This window comes from Coffea eugenioides, chromosome 10, assembly GCF_003713205.1.
Source record: "Coffea eugenioides isolate CCC68of chromosome 10, Ceug_1.0, whole genome shotgun sequence".
Classification (NCBI taxonomy): domain Eukaryota; kingdom Viridiplantae; phylum Streptophyta; class Magnoliopsida; order Gentianales; family Rubiaceae; genus Coffea; species Coffea eugenioides.
Window position 1 is genome coordinate 20051253 of NC_040044.1, and position 20605 is coordinate 20071857.

At 39.2% G+C, this 20605-nt stretch overlaps 1 protein-coding gene across 1 annotated transcript; it reads right to left on the reverse strand.

Annotated features, from left to right (window-relative positions):
- Positions 1 to 288: 288 nt before the first annotated feature.
- On the reverse strand, positions 289 to 3372 carry LOC113749700 (60S ribosomal protein L13a-2-like). Its single transcript, XM_027293526.1, has 2 exons — positions 2786 to 3372; positions 289 to 390 (listed from the first exon to the last, which is right to left on the reverse strand). The coding sequence occupies exons 1-2, from the start codon at positions 3096 to 3098 to the stop codon at positions 314 to 316; spliced, it is 390 nt and encodes a 129-aa protein (XP_027149327.1). The 5' UTR covers positions 3099 to 3372; the 3' UTR covers positions 289 to 313.
- Positions 3373 to 20605: the final 17233 nt, after the last annotated feature.

Consider the following 20605-nt stretch of genomic DNA (forward strand, 5'->3'; position numbering starts at 1 on the left):
ACATCCTGCCTAGAAAAATACTACTCATTTACAACACCTTACACATGACTTTCCTACTACAATAATATCTAAAAAATGAAAATATCAGCAATGTTTAATAAATAACAAATGTAGGCACCGTTACAATAGAATATGCCAAAATAATATATTAAATATTCAAATGTCATAAATAAGTGCAACATCATAGTACAAATAGTTTCATAAGTTTGAGTAGAACAAATACTACTCATATACGTCAAGGCTGCACTAAAAAACATATTCCTCCCAAAACATTTCCTAAGCTTCTGAAACATTTTCTAAACTTAAGACAGCACTATAACCACAGTTTTTGAGCCGACATGTAAGCCGTACTGCTAATCTTCTTCGAAACCTCCAAAATGAGCAATATATCTGCAATAAAGTAGTAAAGTTATTAGTAAAGTTATCAGGTGACAAAAGCAAAACAGTCTCTAATTGCTAAATAAACAACAAAAGTAACAAGCATTCACTAATCTGATACCACCGTAATGAATGCAGCAATTGCAGCAGAAATAGAGTGATAAGGGGGAGAGAAACTAGACTTGAGGAAGAAGAAAGAGAGATATTATTCAAAATGATTTTTCCATGTTGCCCAATCCAGATTTCTGCATTCTTATACAGATCAAGAATAACAAAATAACTACTTGATTGTTGACTCAGCACAACAGTCTAACTAACAAGGAAGATTCCCTTTAACTACTTGAAGGAAATACATTTCGCATGTACTAAACTGGTATTCTTCAAGTGAAATACTATGCTAGAAATACATTAATTCTTCAAGTTGAAACTGACAATCCACTGCAGAGAGACCAAACAGTACTATACTGGTATTAAAGGCTAGACGGACACAAATTAATGGAAGGGGAGAAGATGGAGAAGGGGAGAGTATGTGTAACAGGTGAGCAAGGAGGACTAGGTAGGTAGGTGGCAGTTCTTCTCATGGCTGGTAAGACATAACAAAACTGTTTACCCCAATGAAGAAAAAGCAATCTTTAGAACTGAAGTCTGTAGAGCTGAATCGGATTCCACCCTGCATGGCATCCGGAGGATTGTAAATGGATTGATGGTCTGTGGAAAAAAAAATTAGTGCACAGGAGTGTGTGTAGGAGGAAAGAGTTGGTGGATTGGATTGATGATCCGAATTTGATTGCTGAAGACATCGGTGGGGTAGAAAAATCTTGTTTCTGCAAATTTTGCCTGGATGTCAAGAAATGATATGTTTTTGCTGCAATGGATGGAAACAGGGAAAAACTGGGAACTGTGATAATTGCAGGCCTTATCTACTACACAAGATGCCTTGGTTGACTACCAAAGAATGAGGAGTGTTAACGGTTGTAAAGAGGAGGTTTGTCACAAATGAAGACCAATTTTGGCATCAGCAATGTTTCTTTAATCTGTCAAAATACTGTCAAAGATGAATAAATCTTCTGTTTTGTTCGTCCATCACTACTATACTACCACTCTGCTATACAAGAGGAATATTCCTTTTAGAATAGTCACGTAATCAAATCAGTAATCTTACAATACAAGTCAGCGATTGATAAAATGTTCACGTAATCAAATGCAGTATTCTCCCAACCCAACACAAGTCGGAGATTGATTAAATTGTTCACTTAACACTTGGGACTGTATATCTTGTTCCGTCAAAAGTTTTTAGCTAACTCATTGGCCATGAAAAGTTTTTAGCTAACTCATTGGCCAAATGACAATAATAATCTTTTCTATTCTTTAGCCCTTCTGTGCTCCTCAAATTAATATCATGAAACAGAAACACTATTGAAGCTTTTTTTTTTTGTGTAATGTTATTGTTTCATGATAACAAAACTATGATAAAGCCACAAATGTACTCCCAGGATCAAAACACCATCTGATTAGAACCTTGTGTTGACAGAAGTAATTCTTAAATGTCCCTCCTCAGTCTTGATTTTTTGCAACATGGTGAAAGACCTGCGAAATCTGCCTTAGGCCACTTTGCAAGTCAGATCTTCATAGCTTATAGTAATTTTATACCAGCTATCCTAATTGCACAGCAAGAGAATCAAGTATTTGGAGCAACTATGAATTTCAGCAACCCACGATGACTAACGAATCATGCGGCAGCTTCTTCTCTACCATTTCAGCATGCATGGGACAGAATTTATAAGCCCCAATGGAGCATGTAGATACACCAACTAATGCCCCAAGACTCAAACCGAGTCACTCAGGACCAAACAAACAAAATCATAATACAAAACCAGAGTTCCAGTAGCTGCTTTTCCCCACAAAAAAAAAATCCATGGCCGAAACAATTTACTCTAAAAAAAAATCAGAAACAAACATTGATTTAAGTACCAAAACTGATGAATTAGGCTTCTGGAGCAGATCATAAATGACAGAAGTGACACAAGACAACCTTATTGACATTCGAAACAATACGTCAGCCAACCAAAAGAGAAAACAAAAGAACTGCTGCAACCAACCTAACTCACTGACTTGTCCGATTTCTTTCAAACGTACAAATGCAACAAAACCATCTTTCAACAAAGAATTTTCGGCTAGACATTACATCGAACAGATTGGGGGTATTAAAAGTTTCATCAGATTTTTGTTCAAATTGAAGTCAATCAGCCCCAAAATTTATCAGAAATCAAGACATTCAACTCAATCAACATATGCAGCATGTGTATTCAAAAATGAAGCCAATTAACAGGAGAATCACACTGGATGAAGCCACGGCAGACCCATTTCACACTCTTGAGAAGAACTGAAATTTAAATAGAAAACTTACAGAGCTCTTGACGATGAAGATCCACGGGCGATGATGGTGGGTTCCGTGAGCGTGCGGCGAGCTTCAATTCCTCCGCCAAGTCCCTCTTCTTTCTCTTAGCCTCTAGCTCCCTGATTGTATCAGCGTAGTTCCACCCAACTTCAGACGATAGCCGACCCAGCAAACAGTACTTGTGACCAGCCTGGAGCCTCAAAACCTTGAGAGCATCAGGGATAACCATCCTCTTGGTTTTATCATAAGGCGGAGGTACTCCCTCGTACACCTTCAACCTCGCCAGGGCAGCTGCTCCTCTCTTGATTTTATGCGGAATCATCCCTCGGATGGTGCGTCAGAGGATTCTAGAAGGGGCGCAGAAATGGATAGGGCTATGGGAAGGTTTGGTGTTCATGCACTTGCGGAGGAATCGGAGGCACTTCATTTTCTAGCGAACGAGACCGTCGGAGAGGCAGATCTCCTCTCATCGGACCACCACCACTTTTAACCGACCTCCTCTCTTTTTTTTTACTTTTATCCGCACCCTTTAATAAGGAGAAATTGAGCTGCATCAGTGCCACAGTGGCTGGCGGGCCCTAGGCTGTTGGCGTGCCAGGCGGTGAGGAGCTCAGAAACGATGGCAATGGGGCCGGGCGTGCGGTGGTGGAAGTGGTGGGACGGTGTAATTGGTCATCGTGGCGATGACCGACCGCGAAAGCTCAGGCGGTGACATGGAAATTGACGGCAAGAATTCTGGGCTTATTTAGGAATTCATGATCAAGGACCGTTTTGAAAAAATTTGGATGGATCGAGTTGAGGAAGATTGGGAATTTTTATTTTGGGATTTTGGGTTTGGAATTTTCATTCTTCCTTGTCGGTCTTCTCTCTCTGCTCTTAGCCGACTTCCCTTGCCTTTATTTTTCTCTTCAATTTCGATTTTTCTCTTCTACCCCAGAGCTCCCCCCTTAATCTTGTGTGCCGCCCCTGCTTTTTTTGTTGTTTGCCCTGAAAACTAACCCTAAAATGAAAAGCCAAGATTTCATTCTCAAAAAAGGTCCATGTGTCTTATTCTTGTCCCTTTGATTTTTCTTTCTTTTTACTTTTTTTTCTTTTTCAAAACCCTAGAATCAAAACAAACAAAATAAAATTAAATGATTAAAGTTTAATTAAATGATAAAAATGGCTTAAAAATAAAAGACTAAAAGTAAATGAAATGAATCAAAAAATAAAAATACCAGTAAACAAAAATACCTTAAAAATTTGGTGTCTACAATGCCCATAAAAAGTTGGTACTTTGAATAGATAATGCTCATTTGCCCATAAACTACACTCCCTGAAGGCTATTTTGTTAATTACTTTGTAGTACTTTGTTATTCCTTTGCTAATACTACTTGGCATATAGTACAAAGGATAAATCTGGCATAAATTTCTTATTCCATTGATAAAAAGACCTGCCTGCCTTATAACTATTGTAATGAAAGATATATCTTTAGAGTTTATAACAAATTATTACTTAAGTTTGAGAAAATTATAAAATATTATGCATAGTTTATCAAGATACTATTCGCAATTTCCTAATAAAAAAATAGGGGCTAAATTGTAAAAGCTACGGTGCCATAATAGAAATAATAAAATTGGTGTATTACATATGGGTGTTAAATTGCAAAAGTTAGAGTGCCATAGTAGAATTAATGAAATTAGTGAATTACATATGAGGCTAAATTACAAAAGTTAGGGAGTAATAATAGAATAAAAGAAATCGGTGTACTACATATGGGGCTAAATTGTAAAAGTTAAGGTATCATAATGGAATTTTTTACAACATTTGGGGCTAAATCGCAAAAGTTAGGGTGGCACAGTAGAATTAATGAAAGTGACTTAGAAATAAGTACTTTAAACAGTGACGATTAATTCTTGTCACTAAATCTGAATCGGTAGAGTGACAGTGACGATATTAGAAGTTGTCACTATATAGATCATTTTAGTGACAACTTTTTCAAGGTCGTCACTGAAGACTTAGTTGCTTTGAGCAATTATGACAACTTTTCTTGTCGTCACTAAACAACCACGTTTTCTGACGACTTTTGTCGTCACTAAAAATGTTGTCACTAATGACAATATTTCTTGCGGTGTAGTTTGTGACGAAAATAATGGGTCGTCACTGAACATTTAGTTGCTTTGATGCAATTGTGACAACTTTAGGTGTCGCGACTAAAGAAGTTCCTTTTGTGACGACTTATTGTTATCACTAAAAATTGTTGTCACTAATAAATTTTTTTTTAGTGATCAGTGACGACAACTAAAAGTCGTCTGTAAATAGTCCAAGCAATAGTGACGATGTTCTTAATGTCGTCACTATTGTGTGTTCTAAACACTCCCTCACTCTTGCTAAATCTTGGCGGGAATTTACTAGTGACGACTTTTCTAAGTCGTCACAAATGAGTTGGCTCCCATTAGAGGTTTGTGACGAGTTAGAAAGTCGTCAATAAAGGATCCACTTTTGTGACAACTTTTTTTCGTCACAGAGAAAAGTTGTCACTGATGACCAATTTTCTTGTAGTGGTGATATGGTGGGTGGAGGAAGTAAGCGGAGCTCTACGGACATGTTGCTACTCGAGTTGACGGAGGGTCAACCAAAGATGGCTTGAACCGGCCAAGACGTGGGAATAACTCCTGAGAGTTCCTGTATCCTTTCTACTTGTGTTTTACTTCCTATTTGCTCATTTATATGAAATTCATGTTAAGTTGCTTTTAAGTGTGCTAATTGAGTTAATTCGTGTTACTTGCTTGCTTGTTTGATTTTTTTGGACTCACTGAGCGTTAGCTCACCCTAAGTTTTTATTCCTTAACATGTTTTGGAAGTGAAAATTGGGAACTCTAGACTAGCGATTTTTGGTTGAAACTAGTAATCCTTTTGTATGACATTTGAGACAATTGAAGTGTAAACTTTGTTATATTTGGGGTTGTGGATTGTAATTGTAAATGGTAACGTTAGAAGAATTTGGCTTGTATATTCGAAATATTCCTTTAATCCTGAGTCTTTGGTAGACTTGTGGATCTCTATTAAGTTAGAATGAGTGCGTGAGTCCTGACGAGAGTTGGGCAGGTGCCCCACTGATACCCTAGGGCTCGTCCTAGGGAGAGGTGGGGGCATCATAGTTGGTATCAGAGTTCTAAATTTGAAATACCTGGAATAGTGTTCGGAGTTGCGAGTCGTGAATTTTCGGTCATAGAAATTCGTGATAAATCTTAAATTAGATATTTGAGTGGCACCAGTAATTTGAAAGACCTAACCTTGAGTGGAAATGGACAGTGATAGGATCGAGAGACCTCCCCCAGTGATTCGGTTTCAGATGGTCGAAGGTGGATCCCCCCTTCGGTGGTCACCCGCCATGCGGGTTAGGACATGCCCGTGCCATGAGAGGTTCTCCTACCCTAACCACGTGGTGTTAGGGGTAATTGAGGAGAGGAGACAGTTGACTCGTGATATCAGGGTAGGTCGAGCAGAGATAGAGGTGATGAGGGCCACTATGGGGGCCCAAACTGCTAGGATTCAGGAGTTGGAGACTAGAGTCCTCAAGGAGTGTCAGAGGGCTGACGCCTCCCACACTCAGTTTCAGGCAATTGATGGGCGCCTTATTCGGATTGTAGAGGGGGTGAGAGACCGTATGGATGGTATTCTGGCGGAATGCTGGACCATGGCCGATCACATAGAAGAGGCCATGGGTGGAGAAGGACCTGGGGATATTGCTCCTAGTGATGAGGAGGAGATAGAGCCCATGAAGGCGGAGTCCGAGCAGGATCCTTCTGAAGATGTGGGGTCTACTAGTTCTGTCCACTTAGACTAGTGATTTTCTGATCTCTTGAATTTTGCTAAGGACATAGAAGGAGTGATCCTCGCCTTGAGACCTTTTGTATTTTGTTACATATACCCCTGTATTTTGAGGCACTTGGATGCCTATATCCTGTATTTGACATTATTGACTTGTTTTATGAACTCTTGACTTGTAACATGACTTTTAGTTTATGTAAAGAATTATACTTTCATTTCAAGTGTTCTTACAACTTGCATACGTTTTTAAATTTCTATACATATTTACCCTCTTTTAATTATCCAATTAGACTCTTGCTAAAAATGGATAGGCGAGGATGTGGACAGGGTCGTGGGAATGGGATTCGGCAACGCCGCACTCTCGAAAGAGATGAGGGATCAGTGACTGGTCCGAATCAAAATCCTAAGAAAGAAGGGGATGACCAAGTGGCTATGGCCCTTAACCGTATAATTGATGTTCTCGAGCGTTTAGCTGAGTGCCAGTCAACCCGCCTAGAAACCACGAGAGGGGTGAGGATAGAACCCTAGAGCGTTTTTTGAAGTTCGTCCCACCTAAATTTCACGGAGGATCTGATCCTGAAGCGGTAGAAAATTGATTTGAGAGAATGGTAGAGATCTTTGCCGCCCTAGGTTATGCCGAGGAGAGGCAAGTGAATTTCGCCGTCTTCCAACTCGAGGGAGCGGCGCGCTCATGATGGAATGTTATTAGGGCGAAATGGGAGAGAGAACAAACTCCCTGGACTTGGGCAAACTTTGAGAGGGAGTTTAACGCCAAGTTCCTCCTGCCAATGATACAAGAAAAGAGGGAGGATGACTTTATTAGGTTGAAACAAAGGTTGCTAAGTGTGGCCAAGTATGAGGAACGGTTCACCAAACTTTTCAAATTTGCCCCTGAACTAGTGGTCACAGAGCGCAAAAGGATGAGAAGATTCATTGAAGGGTTAAATGTAGAAATCCAAAAGTCCCTAACAGCAGCCCAGATCACTACTTTTACGGATGCCTTGGATAAGGCACAGATGATAGAAAATGTTAAGCCCCAATCCAAAGCCTTTCATGCTAGAAAGAGGGGTAACCCAAGTAATGTCCCTGAACTGTTCGAGAGATCTCTCTAACCCCTTAAGATGGGAAGAGGGGTTAGAGGAGTGAGGATGCCCGAAAAATCAAGATGAACTCCATCAAGGGAAGCCCCGCCTAAAGGAAATCAGAGTAGACGAGATCAGCCGAAAGGAAATCCTCAAGCTGGTTAGGCCGTGACTCCTCGTGTGATTTGTGGATATTGTGGAAAGCCTAACCACACTGAGGCCGAGTGTTAGGGAAAGCAAGAAAAATGTCTGCTCTGCGGTAGCGCCGAACATCAGATCTCGAATTGTCCTAATGCCTCTAAGGAAGAAGGGAATACTCAGTAGCTTGCTAGGTCCATTTCAAAGCAGTCGAGTGCTGGAGAGAGTCGACTAAAAGTGCCAACTAGGGTTTATGCCTTAGACAACTAGCAAATTCCTAACCTGACTGAAGTGGTGGAAAGTACGATCCCTATTTTTTATCACCTAGTTAGGGTTTTAATTGATTTCGGGGCAACCCATTCTTTTGTAAATCCTAGTTTTATGAAGGATATAGATGTAAAGTGTGATTTCTTATCTTTTGATTTGGAAGTTAAGACTTCTACGGCGGACCAGTGCCTAATTACTAGTGAGGTTTATAGAAATTGTGAGATTTGGATTGGTGAGAGGAATTGTTGGCAAACTTAGTGAGTCTAGCAATTAAGGGATATGATGTGATACTTGAGATGGATTGGTTGGTTCAATACCATACTCAATTGGATTATAAGATAAAATTAGTAGAATTGTGCATTTCGGGGGAAGCAACTTTGAAATTAGATGTGAGGGATAGACTAGCATCGTCTGCTCTAATTTCGGGGATTCGAGTTAGAAAATTGTTGAGTATTGTGGCTAAAGGATATCTAGCATTTCTTATAAATACATCTGAGGATAAAGTGAAGTTGGAAAACGTGCCAGTAGTGAAGGAATTTTTTGATATCTTTCTCGAGAAATTAGAGACGTTGCCTCTGGAGAGAGAAATAATATGTAAAATTGATGTAACTCTTGGGATGGCACCTATCTCTAAGACGCCTTATAGAATGGCTCCATCTGAATTAAAAAAATTGAAGTTGCAGTTGCAAGATTTATTAGAAAGAGACTTTATTAGAGAAAGTGATTCACCGTGGGGAGCTCCAGTGCTCTTTGTTCAGAAAAAAGATAGAAGGTTAAGACTATGCATAGATTATCGAGACTTGAATAATGTGACCATTGAGAACAAATACCCTTTGCCTCACATAGATGAGTTATTTGATCAACTGCAAGGGATCGTGATATTTTTCAACCTGAATTTGAGGCAAAGCTATTACTAATTGAGGATCTTAGTGTGACAGCCCCACCTCACCCTAAGGCGAACCAAAGGGTTCAGCGAACCGCCTGCCCAACTCTCGCCAGGACTACGGAGTCGAATCACACAAATCCGATATTACGCGAGAGGACCCAAAAGAAATGAGCGATTGAAGACCGCCAAGCTTAAACATGGGGAAAACGCTTTCATATATACATGTCACTAGGTTTACAATTCAAATGGAACCAGTGAAACGAAATACATTTAGGGTTTGCTCATTCTCGAGGAGCTATACAAAAGAACAAAAGATTTTCTCACTAGCTCAACTCGCTTCTCAAAATCATGATTTCCAAAAGAGGTTCCTGTAAGGAAAACAAAGATAATGAGGAGGGGGTGAGCTTACGCCCAATGAGGTACCAAACATGTAGCAAAAAAATCAGGTATTTCACGTTATACAAACCAGATACACATGCTCGCTATAAAGTAAGACAGGTAAACACAAGAACTCAAATAGGAAGGATACAGGTGGCTCTCAGGAGCCAGCTTTCCAGCGCAGTACTTGATCCAAGCCGGTTGACTCTCCGTCAACGTATATAGAACCAACACGTCCGTAGACCCCACTTTACACCAAATTCCGTCCACCAAACACCCCTTTACCGGGCCCGCTCACCTCAACAGAAACAGAAATGGTAATACTCGAGTATACCGGAATCAAGGGTCTCAATACCCAAAGATCCCAAAACAGACTACCGTGGTTCGTTATCTAATCGTCCAGGCCCTTGCCGGCCCGACTCGAATAACTTAGCCACAGGATTTGAGCTCATAAGTCACAGAAAGGTCGTTGGTTACAAGTTTCCAAACGACGTCCGAACAGATACAGATACAGATACAGATACAGATACAGATACAGATATCAGATACAGATACAGATTCAGATTGACACCAAAATTGGCATATGAACAGACAAGAGAACGAGTGTGATAAAGTACACCCTCGTCTCAAACAAATTAAACAGATTGCAGAGCAGAAATCAAGTTAAACAGCAATGGAGGGGAGTGGTACACTCACCGGTTCAAGTACAGATACCTCAAAAGTTTTCACTTCGGATTGGCTTTAATCGCCAAGAAACCCTAAAATAATCAAAGTAAACCAATTGAAGGTTTCACATCCAAAATCGAGTAAACAAAATACACATGTGAGGCTCGACTACTAGTCGTATGCCTCGCCAAATAATTACTAATGCAAGGGTACAAAACATGATTTTTGGGAATAAAAAGGTAACATGAAGACCTAGGTTCAACAACCCAAAAGCCCTTCATTTCTATCACAAGCCAATTCAAACTTAAAGGAACCAATTGGCCTAGAAAAATTGGACAGCACTTCCCCTAAATTTCTTACTTTTCCAGCCATCACGGCTTCATTATTTTCCTCAATCAACTCCCAAAGTCATACTCAATATACATTCATCACCACAGCCGTTCAATAGGCTCAAGGTTATCCAAGTACAAAAGTTAGCTAGAAAAATAACCGGAAATAAAAGTCAAGTCCTAGAATATTCCAATAAGCACAAGAAGACTCGATTACAAGTCATATACCGATGCCAACACGATCACAATAGGGTTCCATAAGCATATATAAGCATTAGAGGAAACCAGAAATTTCGGAAATGTAACTAGCTTTGGCCCTGAAAAAATAGTTTTTGTCCTCATTTTACGGTAATGGCATAAATTTCACTACGCTTATCGGATGAGGGTACAAGACCCACCATCTCGAAGCTAAAATACAGGGCTACAACATCACAGAAGGTCACTCAACCCAGTTTTGAGTGCAAACAGGTCAAAAATGCAAGATACTACATCAACAACGTAAAACAGATTCACCGAAACGCATTCTAGCGGAAACATCATAACTCAGGCTCTACAACTCCAAATCCAGAAATTCCAAAACCAGCCGAACTTTAAGAAACAGGAATAAATTTCATCAGAAGGCCTCAACAACCAATTCGGAAGCAATTCCAGGGAAAACAACCAATTACAGGAGCAGTTCTCAATTTCGGGTAAAACCAGAACAGCAATAGTAATTTCGACTTATCTCATTCTACACTACTCCGATTGACCTGAAATTTTGTAGGCAACTCTAAAATGTGATTCCCTACAACTTTCATGTTTTGAGCTAAGGCCAATTCGGCCTCTATCTAGGACCTAAAAATTCGGACAGAATGCTCCCTTAAGAACCCTAGGTTTTTCAATTTTCTTCCAAAACAGAAATTGGTTGCAATTAATCACTTTTCCCACCTCCTTAAGTCATTATAGACCATTTCCAATCATCATAGATAGCCACACAATCATGCTTATATTAAAACAGAAAAATCCCCAAAAATAATAAAACTTCATCATTTCAACCACAAATCAAAAATTAATCCATAAACTTGCATCTTATACTACCACTAAGCATGATTTAAGCATCAATTAAAGGAGGAGGGTGGTTCTGCACAACTTACCTTAAGAACAAGAGAGAGAGAGCTATTGACCACCTTAACTTTCCAAACAACTCCACCAAACAACTCACAAACACTAAGTGAAGAGGTTTTATGGAAGGAATTCAAGACTAAACGGTTAGTTTGTGAGATTGGGCAAGATTGGAGCAAGAAACTTGGAAGCTTTTCTCTCTTTTCTTGGAGCAAGAGGTTCGGCCATATGAAGCTTGAAGATGAAGAGTTTTTGGTCAAATTTTGGGTTTATTTAGTAAAATGGTAAAAAGATGAATAGTAAGTCAAATGTAGGATTTAATCTCTAAGTGACACATGTCAAGACACTTGTCCCTCTCATTAATGTCATGCCTAACCTTTTTGTCTTTCTCACACCTATGCACTTGGCACCTCTAAATATCTAATAACACCCGGTAAATTAAATCCAGTATCCAAAACTTAACCGAACTGGCCGAATTTTTCCGAACTTTTCGTACTAGCGGTTCCCACGTCCGTTATACGTTCTTAATTCCTCAAAAACTAACCGATACTAGAAAAATCATTTAAAAGCTATATTTACTCATAAAATTTATTTGCACAATTTTTCGAATAAAGAAAAGGTGGAAAAAAATGTATAATTAAAAGAAATTAAAACCTAGAAATTAAGAAAATTACGGGTCCTCACACTTAGAAGCAGATGTGTGACGCCCCCACCTCTCCCTAAGACGAATCCTAGGATATCAGCGGAACGCCTGCCCAACTCTTGTCAGGACTCACGCACTCGATCAAACTTAATATAGAGCCACAAAATAACCATCGACTTAATTAGAAAGCATTTTCGAATATACAAGCCACAACTTCTAAGGCTAGCAATTATAATTACAATCCACCAACCAATAATAACAAAATTTACACTTTAAGAGTCACCAAATTCATACAAAAGGTATACTAGTTTCCACCACAAGTCACTAGTCTAGAACCTCCAATCCACCTCCAAAGCCTGTTAAGGAAAACAATTTTAAAGTGATGAGCAAACGCTCAGTGAGGGCAAGAAAACTTAAACAAGCAAGCAAGTAGTACCAATCAATCAAATAACATACTTGAAAACAACTTTAAACATGAAGTTTCATTTACGTGCATAAGTAGGAAATAACACACATGGAAGGATATAGGAGCTCTCAGGAGCTATTTCCACGTCTCGACCGATTCAAGCCATTTGGGGTTGACTCTCTATCAACTCAAGTAGCAATAGGACCGTAGCGCTCCACTTATTACCTCCATCCAACATAGCACCCACTCGGATCCGTAACCAAACATTCATGTAGTAGCGATACTATTCGAGTATGCCAAGCGAGATTTCAAAAGATCAAATTATATCATTTCCCAAGATTCACCAAACTTCTCGACCAAGTCCTTGCCGGCTCAAGTTACAAGGTTAGCCAATGGGTTGGGGCGTCCTCATAAGCAAGATTGGTCGATGAGACAACGCGCCAATCGAATTAAAATCGTTCATAACATTGAGTCGGGATGAGCGGAACCTCACATCCGAATAGAGTGTGATACATTCTGTCGCTCAGTACTTACGAGTTAAAACATTTTCAAGTACAAGTGCAAGTTATATACATTCATTTAACAAGTATCATTTAATCACAAGAGAGAGAGGACGAGGGCGATAAAGTACACTCTCGTCTCGGCAAATTCACGTATCATATAGCACTTGTAAAAATATCATTTCAATCACATTAGCATTGAACATGCACTTGACATTCACCAAAAGTCAAGGGCAAAACAAGAGCAAAGCGAGAAGTCAGACGAGCTCTTCGGCGTACTCATGACCACATGAGACATGCACAATCACGATTACCCAAGTATTCGACCAAGGTTAAAAAGAAAATCATTTTCTCGCTACCCACACTCAAGGTCACAAGTTCGAGTCATGTTAAAGGAGTTTTTCTCGTTAAATCATTGAAATAATGCTTAAAGAGAACTCAAAGGCCGTTTTCGAGTTAAGTCTTAGCAAGAACTCTCAGTTCCAAAAGAAAGTGCCATATTTACTTTCGGCACGAAAATCGAGAAAAAGGTAGATGGTTTTCATAGCTCAAAACTTCTAATCCCATGCCCAAGTTTTAGAATATAATGAGCATTCATATTTTCTAAACTAAGGGAGTCAAAACTCATCAAAACTCCACTCATTTTCATAGTAAATGCCAAAACTAAAGGTTCAAAGTTTCGAGTATAAAACTAGTGAAATTCTCCAAGAATTACTCTAGTCAAAACGCTCCCTTTTTAAAGTTCAATCTCAAGGAAATCGCAGGCATAAAACTAGGGGTTGAAGTCCATTTCTCAACTCTGAAAAGAGGTGCCATTAACCAAGGAAGTTAGGCAACCAAGAAGAATCATTAAAAGAGGATGAATCCTTTGGAAACTAAGATTCAAGATGAAGATTTAAAGTTCAAAGAGACCTTGTATCCAACCATAAAATTAAACTTAAAACGGACCCACAATCTCAAAGGAAGGTGGAAAGTTCTTAAAAGAGTACTTTGTTTGAAATCAGAAAATTTCTAGCTTGGTGCGACACTACTTTGAAAAATCATATCTCGAGTTCCGTAAGTCCAAAAATTGGAAACTTTATTCCGTTGGAAACTAGACTCAATGTACTAAAACTCTCTAGAAGACACTTTCCAAGAATCCAATCCAAAATCATTCAAATCTTAGTTCAAATTCACTGTTCCAGACAGGACAGAGCAAAACGGGCTTGCAATTTCTGTAAACTTTGGAAAATTTGGCAAAATTCATAGAAATAGAATCAGCCATTGCAATTTATATCACTAATAGAACTCCCAATCTAGTTTCAAATGCAATAAATGGAACTCAATTTGGACCTTTCTACACCAAAATATAACGGTTTTAAGAAAACTGATTTTTGGAACCTATTTCACGAAATTTCCTGTTCTGAAGTACTTGACAGAGTTTTAAAATTTGGTCATAACTAAAGCTACGCAACTAAAAATTTAGCATGGTTTGTGGCGTTGAAAACTACATTCAAAATTCTAAAAATCACTAGAAGGAACTGTCTTAAAATTCATTTTACAAGATAGGTGAAAATGAGTTACAAACTATAACTATGCTTGTTTCTCGGACGAAAGCAGTGAGGAAAATCAGTCATCTTTGCTGGTTCACTACGGCTCATAGAAAATGAATTAGGGGGTACATTTTATACCGTTGGAAAGCCCTTGGAATCTAGCTTCAGATGCGACAAACAGCACTTGATTTCAACTCCTAGACGAAAGGTTATGGGTCAAAACGTAGACATTGGTCTGGTCTCCTGATCAGAAAATTTTACAGATTTGCAACTTCACTGTCCCCTACTTTAACTCAACCAATTGTAATACTTTTTGGGAGATATTTAACACACATAAACACCAACATATAACAAGCATTATAGCATCAAAATAATAACAAAATTTGAAATTAATATGAGGGAATCAACTAGCAAAATTTCGGACAGCAAGCCTCTTCCTTTCCTCAAGTTTTCTTTTCAACTTCCCAACCAAAACTAAGCCATAATTCATCAAAACAAGCACCAAACAAACAAGTAGACACACAATAATCCTCAAGGCCTCTACCTATGAAGCCACCTCAAATCCTCTACCTAGTGTTAAGGTGTTTTTGAACCCATCAACAACCCAATAATTAACTAGATAGAACTAACTAACTACTATAAGTTGAGAGGAAAAGATGAGAGTTTTGGAGGATTACCTTGCTTCCAAGAGATGAAGACCAACCACTAGTGTATAAGCTCTAAACCACCAAAGTTCCTTCCTCCTTCAAGTCACCCTTCAAACTTGTGTAATAAACAAAGAAAAAAAAGCAAGTTTGGAGTATCTTCTTGGAGCAAAAGTGAAGGAAAGCTAGCTGAAATTTTGTTGAGAAAGGATGGAGGAAGGGCCGGCCAAGAGGGAAGAAGAAAGGAAATGTTTGTGTGGTAGTTGGTGAAGTGATGGGGTGAAAAGAAAAAATGACATAAAGGTGCTTTGGTACCCCAAAAGTCAACAAATAAATAGAAGGCCATTAGTGCTCCTAATTGAGTTTAATTTAACTCACTCACCTCTAATCTCTCAATTAACTTTTTTTAGTCTACTATTGATCATCCTTAATTCTCCAAGATTATTGCACTCTCGGACCGAATTTTGCCTCAAAAAATGTGTAATCGCTATTTCTTACTAAACGAGCCGCAGAAAAATTAATTTTACTAGCGAAATGTTTTAAAATACAAAATGAGACATTGATCCATGCAAATAAAATTAAAATGATTGAAATAAATTAATTAGAGTAAACGGATAAATAAATAATTAAATAAGTCAGTAAAATAAAATAAAAGTAAGTAAAATAAGAATTCGGGTCCTCACATCCTTACCCCCTTAAAAGAATTTCATTTTCGAAATTCATACCTTGATTCAAAAACAACTTTGGATACTTTTTTCGGATCTCTTCTTCTACTTCTCAAGTCGCTTCCTCCATTCCATGATTTCTCCATAAAATCTTCACTAGAGGGATTTGCTTACGTCTTAACTCCTTCACTTTTCGATCCAAAAGTCTTGCCGGCCTTTCTTCATATGACAAATTCTCATCAATCTCTATTTCTTCCGGTCGTAATACATGAGACAGGTCGGGATGATATTTCTTAAGTATGGAGACATGGAAGACATCATGAATCCTGGACAGATTTAAAGGGAATTCCAACTTGTAAGCCACATTTCCTACGCACTGGATAACCTTATAGGGTCTCACAAATCTCGATTGTAATTTCTTCCCTTTTCTCGCCATTAGACTTGCTTTCAAGAGTGTAATCTTAAGAAATACTTTATCTCCAATCTCAAATTTCAAATCTTTTCTCCGATTATCCGCACAGCTCTTTTGGTGGTTTTGAGCCGTTCGAATCCTCTGACGTATTAGTTTCACCTTCTCATAAGTTTTCTCAACCCAAGGTACGGTAGTCGGGTCCAAAATTTTCTTTTCTCCAATTTCGTCCCAATGAATCGGAGATCGATACTTTCGACCATAAAGAGCTTCGTCAGGAGTCATTTGTATCGAGGAACGAAAACTATTGTTATAAGCAAATTTCACCACCATAAGGTGCTGACTCCAATTTTCTCTAAAATCCACAATACATGATCTCAACATATCCTCTAGGGTTTGGATTGTCCTTTCCGATTGCCCATCGGTCTGCGGGTGGTAGGTGGTACTAAAATTCAACTTAGTCCCTAGACTCTCTTGTATCTTTTGTCAAAGTCGAGACGCAAACCTAGGGTCCTGATTTGAGACTATACTCACCGGTATCCCATGCAATCTTATAATTTCGTTCAAGTACAATTTAGCCAACTTTTCCAAGGAGTAGTTCATACTAATCGGCAAAAAGTGAGCAGATTTGGTCAATCGATCCACTATTATCCAAATAGCGTCGTGCTCTCTCTGAGTCCTTAGTAGCCCTGATACGAAATCCATTGTGATATTTTTTCACTTCCACCCAGGTATCTCTAATGGCTGTAATAATCCATATGATTTTTGGTGCTCGGTCTTAACCTGCTGGTAAGTGAGACAAACTCGAACAAATTGAGCAATTTCTCTCTTCATATTCTCGCACCAATAAAGGTTTTTCAAGTCTTGATTCATCTTATTACCTCCAGAGTACACCGTATACTTAGAACGGTGAGATTCGTTCAAAATTTCCTTCTTTAGACCTTCATCTTTTGGTACCATTAGGCGATTTCTAAATTTTAACATTCCATCGGTCCCCAAATTGAAGTCAAACTTTTCCCCTTTTTGGACTTTCTCAACCCATTTTTGCACTTCAGAGTCTCCTTTTTGAGTTTTTTTTATTCGATCTAACAAGGTAGACCTCACAGTAATATTTCCAAAAATTATCCTCTGTGGCTCAAGACGCGGATTCCAAACACTAACTTTTTCTAGCATATGCCATTCTCTCACCATTAAACTGGCCACTTGCACCTTGCGACTTAGGGCATCCGCCACTACATTAGCTTTTCCAGAGTGATAGTTAAGGGAACGGTCATAATCCTTCAAAAATTCTACCGATCTACGTTGCCTCAAATTCAACTCTTTATAGGAAAATAAATACTTAAAATTCTTGTGATCAGTGAAAACCTCGAAAGTCACTCCATATAAATAATGTCTCCACTTTTTCAAGGCAAACACTACTGCTGCTAACTCCAAGTCATGGGTCGGATAATTCTGTTCATGAGATTTCAACTTACGAGAGGCATACGCAATCACTTTTCCACTTTGCATTAATACACACCCTAAACCATCCTTTGAAACATCTGTATAAACCACAAAATCATCTCCTCCGCTCGGCAATGCTAACAAAGATGCCTCGATCAAACACTTTTTCAACTCTTGATACCCTTTCTCGCATTTAGAATCCCAAATGAACTTACCATACTTTTTAGTCAACTCAGTTAAGGGTTTTACAATCTTAGAAAAATCCTTGATAAATCGACGCTAATATCTGGTTAACCCTAAGAAACTCTGAAGTGCGGTAGGATTTTCTGGTCGTTTTCACTTAGAAACAGTTTCTACCTTAGTTGGATCCACAGTAATCCTTTCCTTAGAGATTATGTCACCTAAAAAGGCTACTTCTTCCAACCAAAACTCACATTTATTGAACTTAGTAAAAAGTTTGTGCTCTCTCAGGGTTTGCAAAACTATTCTCAGGTACCGTTCATGATCTTCTCGGAACCTAGAGTACACTAATATGTCATCAATGAATACCACCACAAATTGATCCAAATACGGCTTAAAAATCCGATGCATCAAGTCTATAAACGCTGTTGGCGCATTAGTTAACCCAAAGGGCATCACTGCAAATTCAAAGTGCCCATATCTTAAATTGAAAGCGGTCTTAGGGACATCAGCTTCTAGGATCCTCAATTGGTAAAATCCTTACCTCAAATCTAATTTGAAAAATACCACTGCCCCTTGCAATTGATCAAATAGTTCATCTATGTAAGGCAGAGGGTATTTGTTCTTAATGGTCACATCATTCAAGCCTCGATAGTCTATGCATAGCCTCAAACTCTCATCTTTTTTCTTAACAAAGAGCACTGGAGCTCCCCATGGTGAGTCACTTTCTTTAATAAAATCTCTTCCTAATAAATTTTGTAATTGCAATTTCAATTCCTTTAATTCAGTTGGAGTCATCCTGTAAGGTGTCTTAGAGATAGTGGCCATCCCCGGAGCCACATCAATCTTAAACACTATTTTTCTCTCTGGAGGTAGCATCTCTAATTTCTCAGGAAAGACGTCAGTAAACTCCTTCACTATCGACACATTTTCCAACTTCACCTTATCTCCTCGTATATTGATTAGAAAGGCTAGATATCTTTTAGGTCCACTACTCAACAATTTCCTAACTCGAATCCCCGAAATTAAAGCAGACGATACTAGTCTACCCCTCACATCTAATTTTAAAGTTGCTTCCCCAGGAATGTGTAACTCTACTAGTTTCATCTTACAATCCAATTGAGCATGGTATCAAGCTAACCAATCCATCCCAAGTATCACATCATATCTCTTAATTGCTAGGTTTATTAAATCTGCCAACAATCTTCTTTCACCAACCCAAATCTCACAATTCCTATAAACTTTATTAGCAATCAGGCATTGGTTCCTCGTAGGAGTCTTAACTTCCAAATCAAAAGATAAGAATTCACACTTTACATCTATACCCTTCATAAAGTTAGGATCTACAAAAGAATGGGTTGCTCCGAGATCAATTAAAACCCTAGCTAGGCGATAAAAAATGAGAATCGTACCTTCCACCATTTCAATTGGGTTAGGGATTTATTGATTGTCTAAGGCGTAAACCCTAGCTAGCACTTTCGGTCGGCTCCCTCCGGCACTGGACTGCTTTGAAGCAGACCTAGCAGGCTGTTGGGTATTTCCTCCTTCTTTAGAGGCATTAAGGCAACTCAAAATCTGGTGCTCGGCACTACCGTAAATCAGACATTTTTCTTGCTTTCTCTAGCACTCGGTTTCAGTGTGGCTAGGTTTGTTACAATATCCACAAATCACAGGAGGAGTCACGGTCTGACTAGCTTGAAAACTCCCTTTTTACTGACCTCGTCCACTCTGATTCCCTTTTGGCGGGGCTCCCCTTGATGGAGCTCCTCCGGATTTTTCGGACGTTCTCACTCCTCCATCCCCTCTTCCCATCTTAAGGGGTTGGATAGATTTTTCGGACGATTCAGGGGTGTTACTTTGGTTACCCCTCTTTCTAACGTGAAAAGTTTTAGATTGGGACTTAGCATTTTCTACTTCTGTGACAGCCCCACCTTCCCCTAAGGCGAACCAAAGAGGTTAGCGGACTGCCTGCCCAGCTCTCGCCAGGACTAACGGTGCAGTATAAAGCGATCTATCACGTTTGAAACTTATAACGCGCGCAACAAGGCAAAAGGGCAAAATATCCCAAAATAAAAGAAACGAACTCCAGAGTCGGCCATGAATAGTAACCGACCCGTCCGAAACCCAACCAAGCATCGAAAACATATACAACATAACATTAGCCATTTACAAGCCACAACGGCAAGCCAAAACCATTCACTAAGGAAGTACACATTCGATTTGCCTATCAAAAGGAAATGAATCCCGTGATACATTAGGGTTTCACTTCAAGAGCTATACAAAAGACATTTACAAGCTCAGTATGGCAATTGACTATCCAGTCCATTTTCAAAAGCAATTATATTCCTGTAAGGAAAACAAATAACACGGAATGAGCCAAAGCCCAGTGGTATACCACCCAATAAGCAATCAAAGTCATATAAGAATGAACCTTCATTTAAAGTGCGCAAATAAGCAATGAAGCAAAACGGTAAAAGGATACGGTCGGCTCTCAAGAGCCCAATTCCACGCTTGCCATCTTGATCCAATCTCATTGACACTCCGTCAATGTTAAGAGTACCAAACCGTAGACTTCACTATACTCCCATTCCTTCCACCCAACATACCCCAACCGGGCCCGCACTCCAATTCAGTAGTTTTTGGTAATACTCGAGTTTACCGGAACCAAGGGTCTCATTACCACAAGGTTCCCCAGTACAGTCCCCGTGGCATGATAATTTTCACGACCAAGCCCTCGCCGGCTCGA

Coding starts and splice junctions, on each gene's coding strand:
- LOC113749700 (XM_027293526.1), bottom strand. CDS start 3,098: ATGATTCCGCATAAAATCAAGAGAGGAGCAGCTGCCCTGGCGAGGTTG. Junction 391..2,785: donor TCTTCATCGTCAAGAGCTCT/GTAAGTTTTCTA, acceptor ACTTTATTGCAG/ATATATTGCTCATTTTGGAG.